We start from the raw sequence: 21,937 nt of genomic DNA on the forward strand, positions 1-21,937 counted from the left end.
AGTTTCTTGGTATACATCCTTCTCGTCGTGTTTCGGCCATCTTACTTACGGTAAAAGTACCACACTTCGTCGAATAGTTCAAAGTTTTGGAGGAAATATAGCGGCGCACGTTCAAAATATTTCGTGCATTGTAATGCTTGAATTTTGTAAATTATATGCTGGTTTTGTGTAGAGTTGTCAATTGTCAACATCAATTTCCAACATTAAATATCAACATCTGTCATCGACATCTATCATCAACATCTACCATCAACATATATCATCAACATCTATCATAAACATCTGTCATCAACATCTGTCATCAACATCTATCATTAACATCTATCATCAACATCTATCATCAACATCTATCATTAACAACATTCATCAACATCTACGATCAATATCAATTATCAGACATGAACATCAACCATCAATCTCAACATCAATTATCAACATCATCCATCAATATCAACTGTCAGCCTCAAGGATCAATATCAATCATCAACATCAGTGATCAATATTAACTGTCAGCCTCAATGATCAATATCAATCATCAACATCAGTAATCAACATCAACTGTCAGCATCAATGATCAATATCAATTATCAACATCATCCATTAACATCAATTGTCAGCATCAATGATCAATATCAATTATCAACATCATCCATTAACATCAATTGTCAGCCTCAATGATGTAAATCAATTATCAACATCAGTGATGAATTTCAACTATCAGTCTCAATGATCAATATGAATTATCAACATCAGTGATTAATATCAACTGTCAGCTTCAATGATGTATATCAATTATCAACAACAGTGATCAATATCATCTGTCAGCCTCAATGATGTATATCAATTTGATAATTGATGTTAATACATCAGTGATGAATTTCAACTGTCAGTCTCAGTGATGAATATCAATTATCAACATCAGTGATCAACATCAACTATCAGCCTCAATGATCTACATCAATTATCAACATCATCCATCAACATCAATTGTCAGCCTCAATAATGTATATCAATTATCAGCAACAGTAATAAATATCAACTGTTAGCCTGAATGATAAATATCAATCATCAACATCAGTGATTAATATCAACAACGAACATCAACCATCAACATCAGATTTCGACACATATAATCTAGATATTAATGTTCAGTAAAAAAAGTAATTTTCAGTGGATTATAGTAGGAATTAAAAGTGTTTTATATTTGATGAGATCTGTTAGAGCGCAGCAGGTAATATCGGGTCAAGAGAAATTACCTCGCCATTATGGCAATTGCGACTATCGTTCAATCGAACGAACGGACACAGAGAGCCGTGAGGTTCGCAATGCCAGCCGCGACAATCGTCGATGAGAACGGGATTTTCCTTTGATCGCCGCTTACGCGACACGACACGCTGAATCGACACGTAACACGCGCGATACGTGAACCGAGTGATCGACGATCCATGCAGGTTTAACTAATGATCGACCCGTTAGCGGAGAACAATCGAGAGGGTTGCAGCCACCGTTGAGTTTCGATCGAAACGACCCTTTACCCGCTTAATAGAACAAAAATTGATTCGTTGCTCCAGTTATCTGTGAAAGGATGATCGAACTGGATTCACATTGCTAATTACTGTTGTCAAATTCTATATATAGCACATGTATATTGTTTTCATTTCTAATAGTATGTTATTATTGATATTGATAATGTGTGTTGATGATAGATGTTGATGATAGATGTTGGTGATAGATGTTGACGATAGATGCTGATGATAGATGTTGACGATAGATGCTGAGGATAGATGTTGGTGATAGATGTTGATGATAGATGCTGATGATAGATGTTGATGATAGATGTTGACGATAGATGTTGATGATAGATGCTGGTGATAGACGTTGACGATAGATGTTGGTGATAGATGTTGGTGATAGATGTTGATGATAGATATTGATGATAGATGTTGATGGTAAATGTTGACGATAGATGCTGGTGATAGACGTTGACGATAGATGTTGATGATAGATGTTGATGAGAGATGTTGATGATAGATGTTGGTGATAGATGTTGATGATAGATGTTGATGGTAGATGTTGACGATAGATGTTAATGATAAATATTGATGATAAATGTTGATGATAAATGTGGACGATAGATGCTGATGATAGATGTTGGTGATAGATGTTGACGATAGATGCTGGTGATAGACGTTGACGATAGACGTTGACGATAGATGTTGATGATAGACGTTGACGATAGATGTTGATGATAGATGTTGGTGATAGATGTTGATGATAGATGTTGACGATATATCTTGACGATAGATGCTGGTGATAGATGTTGACGATAGATGTTAATGATAAATATTGATGATAAATGTTGATGATAAATGTGGACGATAAATGTTGATGATAGATGTCGATGGATGATGTTGATAATTAATGTTGAGATTAATGTTTGATGTTCATTCTCCAATTCAAAGTGCCCATCTGCCCATCCATTTACTCTATCCGCTTAAAAGACGCAACGAACTCAGAAACTCACCAGATTCACCTCAACATCGCGAATTCATCTCATTGTTCGTTTCTTTCTCGCGCAAAGTTCAACAACCCGGTAAAGACAGAGCAAACGAGTTCCACGTCGTCTGTTACGAGCATGCTGGCTCGAAAAGAAGCAGCGGGTTTCTCTTTGACCCGTCACCTCGCGCTTAATTAAGATCTCGCGAATTCGATCGATAGTCGGCTACTTTAATCGGCGTGGAAATCGGTGAACTGCCGGAAGTTAAGTCGCGCGTTTACATATTCATCGCAAACCGTCCACGCTCAAAGACAACTTTCCTCTTTGACACGATGCACGACTCACGATGTTGTGCAGAGCGTTTGCTTAGACACGGGGATTCAACGATTTGTTCTCTTAGTTGGTATTCAGTACGTTTCTTGGTCATGGAAATGACTTTAGGTCACTCGATTGTCATTCTCAAACGTTGCGAATTGTCAACAGTTACTTGCAAGTTTGAGGAAATACTGCGTTGAAAATATATTCGGAGCTTATAGCTGTTTTATTTAAAAAGATAAATTGTTGTATTAAGTTTGATGTACATGATGAAGTTTGCAGTATGTTAAATTAATTTTGAAGTACACAGTGAAGTTCGTGGTTCGTTTAGGGTAAACTCGAAAACCCTACAAAATTACCCAGTTCAAACAAGTTTTCTATAAGATAAAAAATTGCATATCTTAAATTAAAGCTGAGGTACACAATGAAAATTCTTATTCATTTAGTGTTCGTTTAGGATGACTTAACTTACTTCATTATATAAAGAATGCGTTGTAAATTAAAATCTACCCTGTTCAGCAGAGAATGCTTGGGTTAAAAATAAATAACGTTAAATTAAAGATTCGAAGTCCTTTATGAAGGATTTATTTTGTTGCCTGTCTATAGAGAATCGTTGACGATCGTATTTTTGCGGAGAATTAAAAGATTAATCAGTTTATATTTTGTATAACTTCAAGCTTTAAAAAATGAGTTATTTATGGTAGAGACTTGCATGAATGGAAAACTGAGCCAAATCTTTCTGCATATACAGTCGAAGATAATAGCCATATTTAGAGTGCATCAGCAATATTCGTGACTATATTTCATAGATGGCTATTCAGTTCTCGAGAGGCACAATAACATCAAGATGTGGATCATCGGAGCTATATTTAACGCTTTAACACGGGGTTCGAAATGTGTTTTCTTCTGGAAATAGGGGTGAACTCTGCTGACCTCTCATAGCGAACAAACTCGGAATTTGGAGATTTCAAGATTGAAAAATTTTGGGAGAGAAAAATTTGAGAATTTAGGATATTAAATTTGAAAAGTTTAATAAAATACTTGAATAAAATACTTGAACAAAAAACTTGAATAGGAAACTTGAATAAAATACTTGAATAGAAGACTTGAATAAAATACTTGAATAGAAAACTTGAATAAAATACTTGAATAAAAAACTTGAATAAAATACTTGAATAGAAAACTTGAATAAAATACTTGAATAGAAAACTTGAATAAAATACTTGAATAAAAAACTTGAATAAAATACTTGAATACAAAACTTGAATAAAAAACTTGAATAAAATACTTGAATAGAAAACTTGAATAAAATACTTGAATAGAAAACTTGAATAAAATACTTGAATAAAAAACTTGAATAAAATACTTGAATACAAAACTTGAATAAAATACTTGAATAGAAAACTTGAATAAAATACTTGAATAGAAAACTTGAATAAAATACTTGAATAAAAAACTTGAATAAAATACTTGAATAAAATACTTGCATAAAAAACTTGAATAAAATACTTGAATAGAAAACTTGAATAGAAAACTTGAATAAAATACTTGAATAGAAAACTTGAATAAAATACTTGAATAAAAAACTTGAATAAAATACTTGAATAGAAAACTTAAATAAAATACTTGAATAGAAAACTTGAATAAAATACTTGAATAGAAAACTTGAATAAAATACTTGAATAGAAAACTTGAATAAAATACTCGAATAAAAAACTTGAATAAAAAAAAAGCCTGAGCAAAAAACTTGAGTAAAAAATTTGAATAAAATACTTGACGAAAATATTTGCTAAAATATTCGACCCCATTTCCACATATATTACGAATAATAATTTCTTACTTCACAAGAAATCATTTTCCCGTCAAAAATTGCCATATTTCCTGATACCCTCACGACCCTAAAAGTTTCCAATCCGGAAATGAAATTTCGAGAGCACAAGCCTTTCGATTTCAGATGAACGTAGTATACGTGGCGTCTTGAAGCGTTCGAAAATCCGACAGCAAATAACGAATAGAGCGATCCTCGACCCCTAAATTTGCCAGTGCGATTTGCCAAAGGGAGCAACCAGCGATAAGCTCGGCTTAAAATTCTGCCACGAACCAGATCGGAATCTGTTTGTCGACAGGATGAAGCTACGACTGTTGTGCGCGACTGTATGTAACGGCTGACACGATCTGTCCGCAGGATGAGTTGCGAGAAGCTCGTGATGAACACGTAAACGACCGACGAGAGGCGTCAGAACTTTTTGACTTATGACAGAAGCTTGCTTACCCAATTTTCGAGAGACTCCCCTGAATAAACATCCGACCACTCATTATAATAGGAGAGAGAATATTGTTAACGTGATCGACTCGGAGTTTCGAGGAAAGTTGCTAGTTTTGTAATGCATGCTATTTTACAGGTTTTGTATTTTGCAAACGTATAGTATGACGGAAAAGTGACGGAACTTTTTAAATTTTAGGAAAACCAGCGCTATCTATTAAAATATGTTATCTGAAAATCTCCCCTACAAAACACAACGATCATTATTGGAATCGAGCAACGAATTGTAAACTTATAGCGTTTAATGCGACAGAATCTTTCGTCACCGTGTCACAAAATCACAGGGCAAGCGCAACAAATTGCGAGCGTTGAATATTGCGAGATCTTATCAAAACAGCCAGACGAAACTGTACATTCCTGGAATCAATTGTAACTAGTGATGGGACTTGGTGCTTCAAGTATGAACCTCGAACAAAGCGCCAAAGTGCTACGTGGAAATCTCCAGGCTCTCCAAAATCAAAAAAATTGCGATTCCAGAAGTCCCTCGAGAAGACAATGTTAATTTGCTTTTACGATTCTAAAGGAATTATACTTCGGGAATTCGTTCCACAGGGACAAAATGTTAATGGCGAATATTATCTGGGTGTTATGGAACATTTATGGAAGAGGATCGTTCGTGTGAGGCCCGAATATCGAGCGCTGGGAAGTTGGTTTCTGTTGCATGATAACGCACCATGTGAACTGTCACTGTTCGTGAATTTTTGGCGAAAATACAAGTCTGTTCCAACATCCTCCAAATTTTGACTTATCTCCATGTGATTACTTCCTTTTTCCAATACTGAATTAGCTATAAAAGGAACGTTTTTTGACACTGTTACAAGTCCAAGCAGCTGCGACAAAGGTGTTTGAAGCGGTTCATTCTAAGTTGAAAAATTTCTTAAATCCTAAATTAATGAATCCCAGAAATTTTAATCCCCAAATTAATGAACTAGGGAATAAATTAGAGAATATATGTAAATTGAGGAATCTTCAGAATCCCAGAAAATGAGATCCTACACATAAGCCCTAATATTAATTTTGATAAACCACCCCTTCATGAACCACCCCTTGAACTATTAATAAATTCAGGTCAGCCTGAGGTCAACCTTCTAATAATAATATCATCCCATTATAACATGCATTGTTTATTCGAAAATTTTTCTCAATATTACATAAGAAAATATCAGGCATCAGGTTCTGCCGGAAGAAACCGATATCGCGACCTCGTTCGCTTGCACGAATCGACCCAGTAAATCCAAAGACCTAAAAAAACGAGTATTACCTCCTACGTTCCGCTTTTAAGGCAACAAACCGTGTTTCTCGTGGTAACTGCATTCCCAATGACCTTTCGAAACGTTCGACGGAGCTTCGATTGAATTTTAACAAGCATCCCCCGTTAATTGCACGTCGTCAAGAATAATGAACGAAACACGGGCTACGCGTTGATTTATGCCGCAGGACAGTCCATCATGGGTCGCATCATCAAAGCCGATGGCACATTTTATGAAGGTTAAATTGTTCGATCAACCGGAAGAACGGTATCACCTTTTCGATTGAACTTTTACGCGGAACCTATAATTATTTTATCGACGTAGGAAAATTAATAGGAACTTCAGCAAACGACGTTTCATTTCTTTGTTTATGCTTCGATTATTTCTTTGCGAAGCAAAATTAAAACTGTAATTACGTTGATGAGTATTGCGTAACCTAACCTATTTTCACTCTGGTTGGTTTCAAATTAGGTTAGTTTCATCAGAAGTCAGTTACTTCATAATCAGTTACATACAGTTAATAAATTTTTACTAATTAAAACATTGCTTGAAGTAATATCTTTTATTAAGGTAGTTCGATTATTTTATATAGTAACAATTTTATTAAAAGCAAAATGTAATAAAATTTAATAGTATACGATAATTAGACTATGGATGTGCATTTGCGATGACGAGATCCAAAACACATATAAATGTAATATATGTATGTATACGTTACATATGTAACTCGTAATTTAAACACTGTTGATGTTATAGGTTACATGATTTACGTAGTTCGCAGACGTTGATACATTGCAAATGCATTATCATCCTTAGTATAAATAATGTATGAAAGAGCATGAAGATTTCACTTAACCTTATTAGGTCATAGATATGGCAAGGTTAATGATTATTACTGATATCAAAAATAGAATATGAAGATAAAAGCTGATGTAAATGTAGTGGAAATGTACTTCAAGGTTTCAACTGTTCACAATAAACATTTTAAGGTTTCATATTGAATATCTATTTCAAGGTCATTAACATATTGGTAAATTTTCTGTTAACAGCAAAAATATCTATGAGAGGATTACATTCTTTTCATTGAATGCGTTTAATGGCGATTTGAGAATTTGGGGGTTTGAGAAATTGGAGATTTGAGAATTTGGGGACTTGAGAATTTGGAGATTTGAGAATTTTATGATTTGGAAATTTGAGAATTTGAGAATTTGGAATCTAGGGAATTTGAGGATTTGAGAGATGGGAAGCTAGGGAATTTGGGGATTTGAGAATTTGGAAGCTAGGGAATTTGGGGATTTGAGAATTTGGAACCTAGGGTATTTGGGGATTTGAGAATTTTATTATTTGGAAATTTGAGAATTTGAGAATTTGGAATCTAGGGAATTTGAGGATTTGAGAGATGGGATGCTAGGAAATTTGGGGATTTGAGAATTTGGAAGCTACGGAATTTGGGGATTTGAGAATTTGGAACCTAGGGTATTTGGGGATTTGAGAATTTTATTATTTGGAAATTTGAGAATTTGAGAATTTGGAATCTAGGGAATTTGAGGATTTGAGAGATGGGATGCTGGAGAATTTGGGGATTTTAGAATTTGAGGATTTGAGAATTTGGAGATTTGGGAATTTGGAGATTTCAGAATTTAGGGATTTGAGAATTTGGGGATTTGAGAATTTGGAGAATTGAGAATCTAGAGATTTGAGAATTTGGAGATAATAAGTTTGCATATTCCGATTCCCAAAATTCCTATATCCCAAAATTCTCATGACCTAAAATTTCTATATCCCAAAATTCTTAGATCCCAAATTCCCTCTATCGCAGTGTCCCCACATTCCAAAGTCCCTATATCTCAAATCTCCTGAATCCAAAATTCCTTATATCCAAGAATCCTTATATCGCATTGTCCCCATATCCTAAATCCCAAATTCCCTATATTCCAAAATCCTTATATCTCAAAGTCCCTATATCGCAGTGTCCCTATATCCCAATTTCCTAAATCCCAAAATCCCTATATCCCAAACTCCCAATAACCCACATTCCCTGTATCCCAAAGTCCCCACACCTCAAAACTCACATCACCCAAAATTCCTATACAAGCATACACAAAAGCACGAGTTCCGACAGGTGGAAAGGTCACAAAAACAACGTCCTCCCAAACACCCCGGAAAAAGTTTGTTTCACTCGGAGCATCGAACTAATGTCAAAGTTCAAACTTGCGTTTTCGAATTGTCGTGACCCCATTATCCCTTTCTATCCCCGAATGGAAAACCCGTTCTACGAGGGATCTTTTCTTTCGTCGAGCAATTTCAGATAACGACGTCGCCCAGTCACCTCAGCCAAGCAAATGAAGTCTTACGCGAGAACGGCAAGATTATCGGAAGCAGCCGTCTGAATACCAAGCAAGAGTAACGAAAGAGAGTTGCAAAAAAAAAAAAAAAGAAAGAATGAAACGGAGGAAATAAAATTGCGACTCTTTGAAAGAAGCATCCTAAAGGTTCTCCGCGAAATCGTTGCACGACCATCTTCGAAAAGGTACGTCACCTTTGATCCCGTCGAAATATTCCTGGTTCGAGAAAACCGCGTAACCGAGGTCGATGCCGCCTCGAAAGGCTATCGAACTTTCCTACCAGATAATCTAATGGATATTACGGTAACCACGGACTTTAAATTAAAAAGTTATTACGGCATAACAGAAAGGAGGTGCGTACGAACAAAGTTTATTACGGTGCTTTTATTATAATATAATGGATTTTAGATGGGGTGCAGCGGAGTTATGGATATGAGCTATCACGGTGATGGTTTAATATGGTAATTTGGGAACAGAAACAACGAGAGATTTCGAAAACGAGAGTTCAAACGAGTTAGAGAAGGGCCCGAGAAAGGACGGTGGGGAATTGGGTTGGGAACTTGGATATTTGAGCTTGGGGAATTTCGAGATTTATGGCGTGGGGAGTTGAGGTGCAGATTTGCGAGAGTGGGGGGTTGAGAAGATGAGGGTTTGGGGAGTTGGGAATTTTTTTGTTTGGGGATTTGAGGATTGAGGGACTTGGGAAGGGGGAGTTTTGAGAAGTGGGAAATTTGAGAATTTGGGGATTTGGGAAAGGGGAGTTTTGAGAAGTGGGAAATTTGAGAACTTGGGGATTTAGGGATTTAGAGATTTGAGAATTTGGGGATTTGAGAATTGGGGAATTTGAGAATTTGGGAATTAGAGAGTTTGGGGGTTTGAGAATTTGGAGATTTAAAAATTTGGAAATTTAAGAATTTGGGGATTTGAGAATTTGGGAATTTGAGAATTTGGGGATTTGAGAGTTTGGGAATTTGAGAATTTGGGGATTTGAGAGTTTGGGAATTTGAGAATTTGGAGATTTGAGAGTTTAGGGATTTGAGAATTTGGAGATTTGAAAGTTTGGGAATTTGAGAATTTGGAGATTTGAAAGTTTGGGAATTTGAGAATTTGGAGATTTGAGAGTTTGGGGATTTGAGAGTTTGGGAATTTGAAAGTTTAGGGATTTGAGAGTTTAGGGATTTGAGAGTTTGGAAATTTGAGAATTTTGAGATTTGAAAATTTGGAAATTTAAAAATTTGGGTATATGAGAATTTGGGGATTCGAGAGTTTGGAGGCTTCAGAATTTGGGTATATGAGAATTTGGGGATTTGAGAGTTTAGGAATTTGAGAATTTGGAGAGATTTAAGAATTTAGGGATTTGAGAATTTAGAGATATGAGAATTTGGAGACTTGAGGATTTGTCAACTTGTAAATTTTAGAATTCGAAAATTTAGTAATCCTTAACTTTAGAGATTTGAGAATTTTATGATTTAGAAATGTAAAAATTCTTATGTCTCCAATAATATAATCCCTATGTCTCCTTCATGTACCACGTTCCAAAATGGAAGATACATAGACTTTTCGCAGTATAATAATTACAAATGTCAAGCTTAACATGCGAAATTTCGTTTCGAAAGTAATCCTCTTCCACAAAATATGATCTAGATCAACCATGATCACATCTGGTCAATGATAATTAAACTGTGATATATCAAGATCTGAGAAGTACAAGTAAGTCACATAATTCAATAGATCCATATTCCATTAATTACATCAGGTATGCAGACTTTGCAGACTCTAATGTATTATATGCACACAAACATCGGTCTAGCAATTATTAAATAAAGATTGTAATCAATAATAAGTTCTCATACATTATTATACAATTAATCTTGTATAATAAGATTTTGCATACAGTTAGGTCTTTAATCGAATATCTTCAAACGCCAAAACCTAACCAACCCATTCCTACACAAAAAGATCCTGCCAGATAAAAGCAATCAAAGTCAAAATTCGAAAAAAATCAAACCTAACAATTATTAAAATAAACGTAACCTAAATTCACGTTGACCCCAGTTCATTCACTTTACTGTTAAAAAGTTCTGACATAATACAACAAATAACATAGTTCAAACAAATGAAAAGCTTCCTCTAGAATTTCCACTCGGACCATAACCAACAGACAAACAGAATCTCTTTGAAGCTCAACTTGCACCCACAAAGCTAAACAGCCTAACAACCCTTTCAGTTACAATAAATTATCAATAACTCAATGATCACTTGCATCACTATTGCTTTAAATAACGCTTATCCATTTTTGTAGCCATCGCTTAAAATGTTTCCGTTTTATAGCCATCGCTTAAAATACACTTTCGTAAACTCCAACTGCGTTCTCAGCAGTCCCAAGACTTTTCTGAGCCGATACGCGTCCATCAAAGGGTTGATTCCCGTGCGGGATAAAAGGGTGTACTCACTGTCTTTCACGCAGAAAGCGCCGATAATCCAGAGTGGGAAGAGTGGCACGATGAACACGTTCCAGTGTCTTGCATTCGCGTTGCACCGTAGACTCCTCCCGACGTGCAGCCGAAGGTAAATCATGATCGTTCCACGTGAACTTTCCGCGGCTCGATCATAGCAACCGATAATCAAGCATCGTGATCATCATCCACCAAATTGCACAAAGACTCCGTTTATATCTCCGGCTCACAACTCTCGCGTATCCTCCAGCGTGTCTCTCGAGCACATTTCCCGCATTTTCCTAAACAACGATTAGGCCTAAACAACGCGCACTCAGGATCACTGTTCGCACTCACCGATCAACTCGCGATCACTCTACTGACATCACTCGCACGCGATGAGTGATTGTCAAACTTTCGCGAATATTAGGGGTAGAAAACGGTTAGCGCGCCACTCGCACACAGCGAGATTTCGCTCGCTCGCACTCAATCAGCACCGGCCCGGAGCACACCGCTGCGTGCTGCTATCGCGACCGAGGCTGGTGTCGCCACTGTCGCTTCCAATGCCACCACTACCGATACTACCCCTTCCGAATAAACTACCCCACTACTCCGACAATCCCCTCTACGAGGTACCCCCACTTGGCTGCTACCGCAGCTGCACGATCTGAATCGCGAGATCTACGCAAAAATTCCGAACCTTATTAAGCATTTCAATGGGGATTCGATACATGCTTCTTGACACTATTTTCTGTTGGGGGTACATTTGGAAGGTTGGACCTTTCGTGAGCTTCACTTTGGACGGAGAGATGTATTGTCTGGTTTGATATTCTGAATAGTTTATGTTTAGATATATAGTTGCATGTATCAACGTATGAGGAAGAGTTGATAAACTGGGACTTGATAAAATCCCAGAAACTGGGACTATTTTATGCTTTTTGAGTAATCAAGAGAGTATGTAATAAATGTGAAACTTAGACATTTGATGATTTTGATTCTGGACCTAGATATATTATATCTGAACCTAGTCCAAGTGAACACTCTGAACAATTTATGTCTGAACGTATATATGTATATATATACATATGTCATGTGCAACTATGAGTGTATAAGAATTGATAGATGGGTAACTTGATACTGTTTCATACCTCTTGAGTAATAAACAGAGTATGTGGTGAATTTGGACCATAAGGAACTACCTATGATCTCGATTTTGGACCCAGAGATGTGTTGTGTCAAGGTAAACATTCTGAGCAATTTATGGTCGGACAGATGTACATACATGTGCACGTATGTGAAAGAAGAATTAACATATGAGACTGAGTACTACTTTATGCCTCTCAAGAAATAGACAAGAGAGTATATAGTAAATTTGGAGCATAAGAAGTCTCCTATGATCTCGATTTTGAACCCAGAGATGTGTTGTGTCAAGGTAAACATTCTGAACAATTTATGTTTGCACATACATACATGTATGTGCATATATGTGAAAGAAGAATTAACATGACACTTAGTACTATTTTATATTACCCAAGAAATAGACAAGAGAGTATATACTAAACTTGAAGTATAAGAAGCTTCCTATGATTTCCATTTTGCACCCAGAGATATGTTGTCAACATACTGAACAATTTATGTCTGGACACACATACATCTATATGCATCTATCAACATAGAAAGTAGAGAATTGCTACTATTTTATACCTCCCAAAGAATAGACAAGAACCATTTATTGTTCTTACAAGGAAAAGGAACATAAGGAACCTCCTATGATCTTCAGTCCCTACCTTGAGATATGTCAAGGTAGACATTCTAAAGAATTTATGTGAAGTATATTACTCACCCTCGTAGATCTATCAATGTTCGAGGGAGGATAGTTGGAGACTGATACTGTTTTATGTCCCTTGCAGGCAAGAGAGTGTGTGGTGGAACTTAGGGGACCTTTGATGATCTTGATTCAGATGTAATTGTCAAGATAAGATGTTTCGGGTAATTTATGTTTGGTTTACACCCTCGTATGTTAACAGGAAATTGAACTTGGTGCAATTTTATGTTTCTTAGTAAATTGAGAACATAGTTATTCTGCAAATATTATGAGAATCGTATGTTGAATTTGGAGAACGACCAAATATCTTGATTGTTAATGTTTGAATTATGTTGTCAAGGTAAGATATTCTGAATAATTCATCTTTGAACTGTATGCCAAGGTATACTTATTAAGATACAAAGATGTATATTCAATATATATCTAATAGATGTGTGGGAAGTAGATGAATAGATGGATCAAATAATAAACTGAAGCATGGTAAGGGTGGAATATATTGTCTAATTGTAAGTAAAATATTTAAGGAACGTCGAATGATGCTGAATTTTGACCCTGAAATATGTTATCAAGGTAAGACATATGTGGAACGTCTAATGATGCTGAATCTTGACCCTGAAACATATCAAGGTAAGACATATGTGGAACGTCCAATGATCCTAATTTTTGACCTCGAAATATATATTCAAAGTAACACATTTAGAGATCGTTCAATGAACCTGATTCTTAACCGTGAAATATGTTATCAAGGTAAGTCATATGTAGAACATCTAGTGGTCCTAATTCTTGACCCTGACACATATCAAGGCAAGACATATGTGGAACGTCCAGTGATCCTAATTCTTGACCTCGAACTATATATTCAAAGTACATTTAGAGATCGTTCAATGATCTTGATTCTTAACCTTGAAGTATGTTATCAAGGTAAGACATATGTAGAACGTCCAGTGATCCTAATTCTTGACCCTGACACATATCAAGGCAAGACATATGTGGAACGTCCAGTGATCCTGATTCTTGATCTTGAACTATATATTCAAAGTAACACATCGCTCGTAACACACATTGATCTCGATTCCTGACCTTCAAAATTTCTTATGAAGACATTTTGAAGAATTTATCTCTGCACATGTATATACCTATTTACGTATATACGTATCGCCACCGATACCAAAGGGAGGTTCAGCAGATAAGAAGTCTAACTGCTCAGTATCTTCTAAATATGGAGCTCATGGGACCTTAAGGGACCTCTGACGATCCTGATTCCTTACCTTGAAATGTTTTGTCAAGACATTCTGAATTATTTATCTTTGGATACATCGTATACCCGTTAATGTGTAGGGGAGGATTGATAGATAAGAGGCTTGATACTTTTTTTATCTCTCGAGTAATAGACAGGGCTCGAATGTGATGAATATGAAATTTGATTCTTGTCCTTGAAATATTTTGTCGAGACATTTCTGAATGTCTCTGAATTTCTTTTGATTCTGAATAATCTTTAAACATTTATACACTATGAGTACAAAAAGGTAAAGAGAATTGGAGCCTCAGTATTTTTGTTTTCAAAGGGACAGAACAGACTTGCAGAAAACCTTCGATGATCTTCACTCTTGACCTTGAAGTACAGAAACCTTGAAGTACAGAAACATAGTAAACACTGAACTGTTTGTATAGATACTTCGATTCGGCCATAGTTTTCGAGATAGTCGTAAAAATACGTTGCTGCAAGAAGTATCAGTGTCAGGATTTATGCATTTGAGATATTGGTTCAGTCGAGTGCATCGTAGACTCTTTGTGTCAGAATCAATATTTCCAACGCTTCTCACATTCCGAAGTTTCTTAAATTTCCAGAATCTTAGATATAATATTTCCAGATTTTTAAATGTTTTAATAGCTGCACGTTCATCTTGCATTTAAATCATTGAATATACCATGTCAAAAATAATTTTCATATAAAACATCACATCTACAGTGAACGAAACATGCACACGGTTAAGTTTAGGATATCGTAGTCAAAATTAGGAAACAATTTCCTAAATTGAACCAATGACGATATTTTATAAATATCTTTAAATACCGAGTTGCAGCTCATTGAATGTATTAATCACAATTTTGGAATTGTCAAAATTTCTCAACAGGTTTGCGTTCAAACAGAATCTTCTTTTACTTGCATTCAACTACAGAAACAAATTGACGATGTTTAATGGTTACCTAACGGTGTTCAAATTAACCAAGTCAATCCTAGATATACACACATATAATGGCTATTTATAAATTGAAACTCTATTATAAAAATAATTAAACAATGCATAGATATATTAGCTTACAAAATGATTTTTTTGGACGTAGGTCAAATTTGATAAAAATGTAATAATTTTTAAATATAAATTAAAAAGACGTATTTATATTTTAGTGACAAGTAAATGACCTTAAATCTACAACTTCAGTTTGAAATCAATGAACGTACAAATATAATTTGGTCCTCTTCTTTACTTCACTAAAATTCGTACGTGATCCTCTACATGCTAACTCAACAGCATCCACCAAAATTAAAAAGACGTATTTACATTTCAATGACAAGTGAATGACCTTAAATCTGCAACTTCAGTTTGAAGTCAATGAACGTACAAATATGATTTGGTCCTCTTCTTTACTTCACTAAAATTCGTACGTGATCCTCTACATGCTAACTCAACAGCATCCACCAAAATTAAAAAGACGTATTTATATTTCAATGACAAGTGAATGACCTTAAATCTGCAACTTCAGTTTGAAGTCAACGAACGTACAAATATGATTTTGTCCTCTTCTTCATTTCACAGAAATTCATACATGATCATCCACATACCACCTCAGCATCCACCAAATTAAAAATTCTACTTATATTTTAATAACAAGTGATTGAATTTGCAAGTTCAGTTTTGTCAATGGACATACAAATATGATTTTGTCCTTTTCTTCATTTCACAGAAATTCGTATGTGATCATCCACATACCACCTCAGCATCCACCAAATTAAAAATCCTACTTATATTTTAATAACAAGTGAATGAATTTGCAAGTTCAGTTTTGTCAATGAACATACAAATATGATTTTGTCCTGTCTTTCATCTGACGAAAGGTCGTACGACGTCGTGGTGCTACGTCGATCGAAAAGAGGCTCTTCGTTGTACGCGCCCGCGCACATACTCTACCTCGCATGCGTATTGAACGCATCGTTCTTTTCTCTCTCCCTCGAACTATTTCGCCGGATGAGGTCGTGTTCGTCGCACCCGCTGGTCCACACTCGCGGGATATCGGCGTCCCAAGACTCCCGTGGGTAGCCGGGAAAAAGAAGCCGACCAGTGAACGAGAAGGGGAATTTATGTTAATTTCGAGCATTGCACCGCGGCACTGTTTTAATGTAAGTAGGCGCGACGCCGGTTGATTATAGAGAGAATTGAGCGGAACTATGGTCCGGCTATATGCGACGTACTCGACGTACGCTTCTTTTCAATGAGTGAACTTGAAAATTTTTCCATTAATACACTTTTGTATTTTGTGAATTTGTAAATTATTTCTCTTTTTGATTTTTCAATTTTAGGTTAGGTTAGTTCAATTTGGGGAAACTTTGTTATGGGATTTGCAGGGAATAAAAATGTAAATAATTTAGAAACATTCGTTAAGTGACAACCAAAATCCTTGTGTGCCAAATAATGGCTTCCAATAAAAGACCAATTTTAATTGTTTCTTTTTTTGATCTTTCAATTTTAGGTTAGGTTAGTTCAATTAGTTCAATTTGGGGAAACTTTGTTATCGGATTTGCAGGGAATAAAAATGTAAATAATTTAGGAACATTCGTTAAATGACAACTAGAATCCTTGTGTGCCAAATAATGACTCCTAATAAAAAACAAATTTTAATTGTTTATCTTTTTGATCTTCCAATTTTAGGTTAGGTTAGTTCAATTAGTTCAATTTGGAGAAACTTTGTTATCAGATTTGCAAGGAATAAAAATGTAAATAATTTAGAAACATTCGTTAAATGACAACTAGAATCCTTGTGTGCCAAATAATGGCTCCTAACAAAAAACCAATTTCAATTGTTTATCTTTTTGATCTTTCAATTTTAGGTTAGGTTAGTTCAATTAGTTCAATTTGGAGAAACTTTGTTATCAGATTTGCAAGGAATAAAAATGTAAATAATTTAGAAACATTCGTTAAATGACAACTAGAATCCTTGTGTGCCAAATAATGGCTCCTAACAAAAAACCAATTTCAATTGTTTATCTTTTTGATCTTTCAATTTTAGGTTAGGTTAGTTCAATTAGTTCAATTTGGAGAAACTTTGTTATCAGATTTGCAAGGAATAAAAATGTAAATAATTTAGAAACATTCGTTAAATGACAACTAGAATCCTTGTGTGCCAAATAATGGCTCCCAATAAAAAACCAATTTCACTTGCATGTCCTCCGTACTCCACATTCTTACGTAGATGCGTTCTTGCATCTAATTCGCATTGAAATGAATTTAGTCTCACAAAAGGAGGAACAATCGCTGAGATAAGCAGAGTGAAAGGAAAGACGGTCAACGTCTAGGAGATACTGATCAAAGAAACGACAAATGGAAACGAAAGAAGCAATTCATACGATTAGTTTGATATTATCAGCCCCTCAGTAAGGACATTATTCTAACATTATTGAATTTGATGGTGTATTTATACAGGTTATGGTATATACATCTGGTTCCCCTGTTACGGGACTATTTGTCTTAAAGATATTATCGTGTTAGCCTTTTTTAGCCCTTGAATCAGTGAACGTCACTTTATTTGGTTGATAACGGGTCAGATATGTTCATTAGGAAATCTTGTCGTTATTTTCACAATTATTTAGTAATTTTCAATGACTTCTACAATTTATTTTGTTAATTTAATGTATATTTTCATATGGGGAGAATGCATCTCTTCATATGGGGACAACATGTATCTTCTCATATGTGGACAAAATTATTTTGTTCATTTATTTATTCAATCATTTACTGATTTGTTTATTCAGCAAGTCACTTGTGTTTCTAACATATTTCTAACAACCCTTCAAGTACAATGAAATTCTAAATTAGGGGAGCAGAAAATAAATTATAATTGCCTATAACTAATTAAAATAAAGTTACATACTTTATTTATAAAGAAACAAGGTGCCATCTAATTTATCAAACATCACTAACAGAACTTTAACACGTTGTCGACCCACACCATATAAATTTTAACTAAAAAAATATTCACCACATCTCGTAGCGGTTATCACGAGTTTAATACATATCCTCCATTAAACGCATCTTAATTTCGCAAACAATGAATTATCACCGGCAAGAAGTTCACGAGTCTTCATAGTTTGTATCTGCCAACGTCCGCAGCCTGCAGCAATTCATTTCACTAGAATATATCCATGTATCCCGTAGGAACCGCCACTTCGCTCGGCTACCTGTAGCCATCTCGTTAAGCAACCCGGCAACTTCCGTAACACAAACGACCAAGAAAACAGGAATAAAAGAAAACACGATTGACGCAAAGAGAATCGGAGGTCAACGAGCAAGATTAAAAACGGAAGAACAACGTACAGTCTAAGGTAAATCTGCTGTTTTTGACAGAGTCAAGCTACCGAGTTCGAAGAGCTTGTTTGTTGAATAAAGAAGATTTATGTGAATTTAAGGAATTTGGGGATGAGTGGAGGACAATGAAGTATAGGGACTTTGGGATATGGGGACTTTGGGATATGGAGACTTTGCGATATGGGGACTTTGGGACATAGGGACTTTAGGGATATGGGGACTTTGGGATATGGGGACTTTAGGATATGGGGACTTTGGGACATGGGGACTTTGAGATATGGGGACTTTGGGATATGGGGACTTTGGGATGTGGGGATTTTGGGATATGGGGACTTTCGGATATGGGGATTTTGAGATATGGAGACTTTGGGATATGGGGACTTTGGGATATGGAGACTTTGGGATATGGAGACTTTGCGATATGGGGACTTTGGGATATGGGGACTTTCGGATATGGGGACTTTGAGATATGGAGACTTTGGGATATGGGGACTTTGGGATATGGAGACTTTGGGATATGGGGACATTGGGATGTGGAGATTTTGGGATATGGGGACTTTCGGATATGGGGACTTTGATATATGGAGACTTTGGGATATGGGGACTTTGGGATATGGAGACTTTGGGATATGGAGACTTTGCGATATGGGGATTTTGGGATATGGGGACTTTGGGATATGGGGACTTTGGGATATGGGAACTTTGAGATATCTGGACTTTGAGATATGGGGACTTTGGGATATGGGGACTTTGGGATATGGGGACTTTGGGATATGGGGACTTTGGGATATGGGGACTTTGGGATATGGGGACTTTGGGATATGGGGACTTTGAGACATGAGAACTTTGGGACATAGGGACTTTGGGATATGGGAACTTTGGGATATGGGGACTTTGGGATATAGGGACTTTAGGATATAGGAATTTTGGGCTTTAGGAATTTTAGGTTGCAAGGATTTTGGGATATAAAAATTTGGGAACATAGGACTCTCCTATATTCCTACATTCTTGCATCCCTAAATTCCCACCCCACTAAAACTCTCTATTCTCAAATACCCATGTCTCCAAATCTCCATAACACCAAATTTCTACACTCATAAAACTCCACATCTCCAAATTCCTGCACCCCTAAAACTTCATCCTCCCTAAATACCCAAATTCCGAAATTCTCGAATCGTTAAATCCCCGCATTCTCAAATTCCCATCTCTCTACCTAAATTCAAAATTTTCTTCGTGTTCTCACTCCACAGTTCCGAACGTCGCTTTAAAAAGGAATTTACTCCGTCGTCCCTGAACTTCTTTCCGATTCTCTCGCACCCTCTTCTCCGCGATAATCGTATTTTCGCTACGTTCTTCCTTCGTCCGTGTCTCCTTTTTTCCTCCTCTCTCGTTCCATATTTTCTTTTTTCTTCCTATAAATTAGTTTGCTTAATCCATTCGCTTTCGCCTCGCACCGTTTCCTCTGGCTCCGCCGCTTTCGCCTCGCAACCAACTTTCCTCGTGGAAAACTCTTCTATCTCTTTTTCTTTTCTATCGGTGGTGAAGCTTATCGCCGATGAAAATAGAGAAGCGTATCCATGGATGGGCGGTCGGAACGCGTATCGATAAAGGAACGGATGAAGAACGAAAGAGCTGATAGGGGTCGGGGTGAGAGGGGTGAAAAATAACGGGGCGAAATTATCGATACAGTGGAAACAGGATTTGATGAGTTTCCATCCGTCGGGGTTAAAGAGCCGCAAACAAACGTGCTTAATTATCGAACGTGCTGACGGGGGAAAATTTCACTTCCCCAGGGAAAATGCGACAACCTGGTGATCGGGTTTTAATTTGATTCTGAGAGAATTTTGAAGGTTGGACAATTTTATGAAATGGAAATGAGATGCAATTTGGGGTATTTGGGAATCTAGGGACTTTTAGAGAGAAGTTTTGGGTGTTGGACTTTTGGGAATTTGTGATTTTGGGATTTTGGGATTTTGGAAAATTGGGATTTTGGGTTTTCGGGTTTTTGGATTCTTGGGTTTTCGGGTTTTCGGATTTTCGGGGTTTCTGGGTTTTGGGTTTTCGGGTTTTTGGGTTTTTGGGTTTTTGGGTTTTCAAGTTTTCAGGTTTTCGGGTTTTTGGTTTTGGGGTTTTCTGGTTTTTGGGTTTTTAAGTTGTAAGGTTTAAGGGTTTTTGGGTTTTTGGGTTTTTGGGATTTTAAGTTGTAGGGTTTGGGGTTTTTGGGGTTTGAGGGTTTGAGGATTTTTGGGTTTTTGAGCTTTGGGGTTTGGGATTTGGGGGTTTGGGGGTTTGGAGGTTTGGGGGTTTGGGGGTTTGGGGGTTTGGGGGTTTGGGGGTTTGGGACTTTGGGGTTTTAGTATTTCTGGGTTTCTGGAATTTTAGGATTTTGGGATTTGAGGAAATTTCGGAAAATGAAAATTTAAAGATTCTAAAAATTATTAACCCAGGAATTTTTATAACTAGAAATTTAAGAAATTTTAATTACGAAATTTAATGACGTTTGGATTTAAGAATTATGATACTTGCAAACTACGTTGATTTAGCTACAGAGTAATCTAGGATTCTTTGAATCTTGAAATTTGGGGATTTGTGGAATTTGAAGTCTCGGAATTTATGGGTTTAAAAATTTATTTACTTGATGATCCACGGATTCTAAGATCTAGGAACTTTAGAACCTACGGATTTTTATGATCTTAGATTTCAAAATCTTGCAATCGAATTTAAAAAATTTGAAGAATTAATTCTAAAATATAGTAGCTTGCAAAATTACTAACTCTTTAAAAATATAAATATCTATCAATCTAAAAATCTTTAGAAATTCGTGTGACCTGAAAATGGATGATTTCAACGGCACGAAAGTTCAAGAATTAAATAACCTTCAAGTACCACAAGATGTAGTTATCTAAAGGAAACGTAGGTTCAGGAGATTGTACTCGTTTCGGATCATCTTCGTTTTTCACCGTGAGCCTCGTTCTCTCGTTTCGTTTTTGCTTCACGGTTCACGGGTTTATGCTTTAGTTCGAGCTTCGCGGTCACCGTCGTGCTCCTTTTTCCTTATCCTCCTTTGACCGTCGTTCTATCATTTTTTATGGGGAAACCGTACGCTCCCGTCAGCTTTGTTTTCTCTTTTTCATCGTATACTTCTCTGTTTTCCTCCGTACACGCGGCAGAAATTCTTTGAAATAATACGTCGATGCGGAACCCGGAAAACGTTTCGCTAGCCGAAACGCGAGGAATCGAAGCTTCCGCTAACACCATTCGTCCTTAAGCAACATTTTTGTTTCTGGTCACGTTCCGAAATGCTGAACTCCGCGGTTACCGACGATGATGTATATACGCCATGCTTGAAAGTCGACCGCTAATGG

At 36.4% G+C, this 21,937-nt stretch overlaps 1 protein-coding gene across 1 annotated transcript in view; it reads right to left on the reverse strand.

The window, feature by feature from the left end:
• The window catches only part of LOC100882138 (neural cell adhesion molecule 2), a 307,105-nt gene extending 295,401 nt beyond the window's left edge, over nt 1-11,704 (reverse strand). Inside the window, exon 1 of the mRNA XM_003701829.3 lies at nt 11,184-11,704. Within this exon, the coding sequence (XP_003701877.1) occupies nt 11,184-11,307 (124 nt within the window). The 5' untranslated portion in view covers nt 11,308-11,704. The remainder of the gene's footprint in view (nt 1-11,183) is intronic.
• Nucleotides 11,705-21,937: the final 10,233 nt, after the last annotated feature.

This window comes from Megachile rotundata, chromosome 10 (genome assembly GCF_050947335.1).
Source record: "Megachile rotundata isolate GNS110a chromosome 10, iyMegRotu1, whole genome shotgun sequence".
NCBI lineage: Eukaryota > Metazoa > Arthropoda > Insecta > Hymenoptera > Megachilidae > Megachile > Megachile rotundata.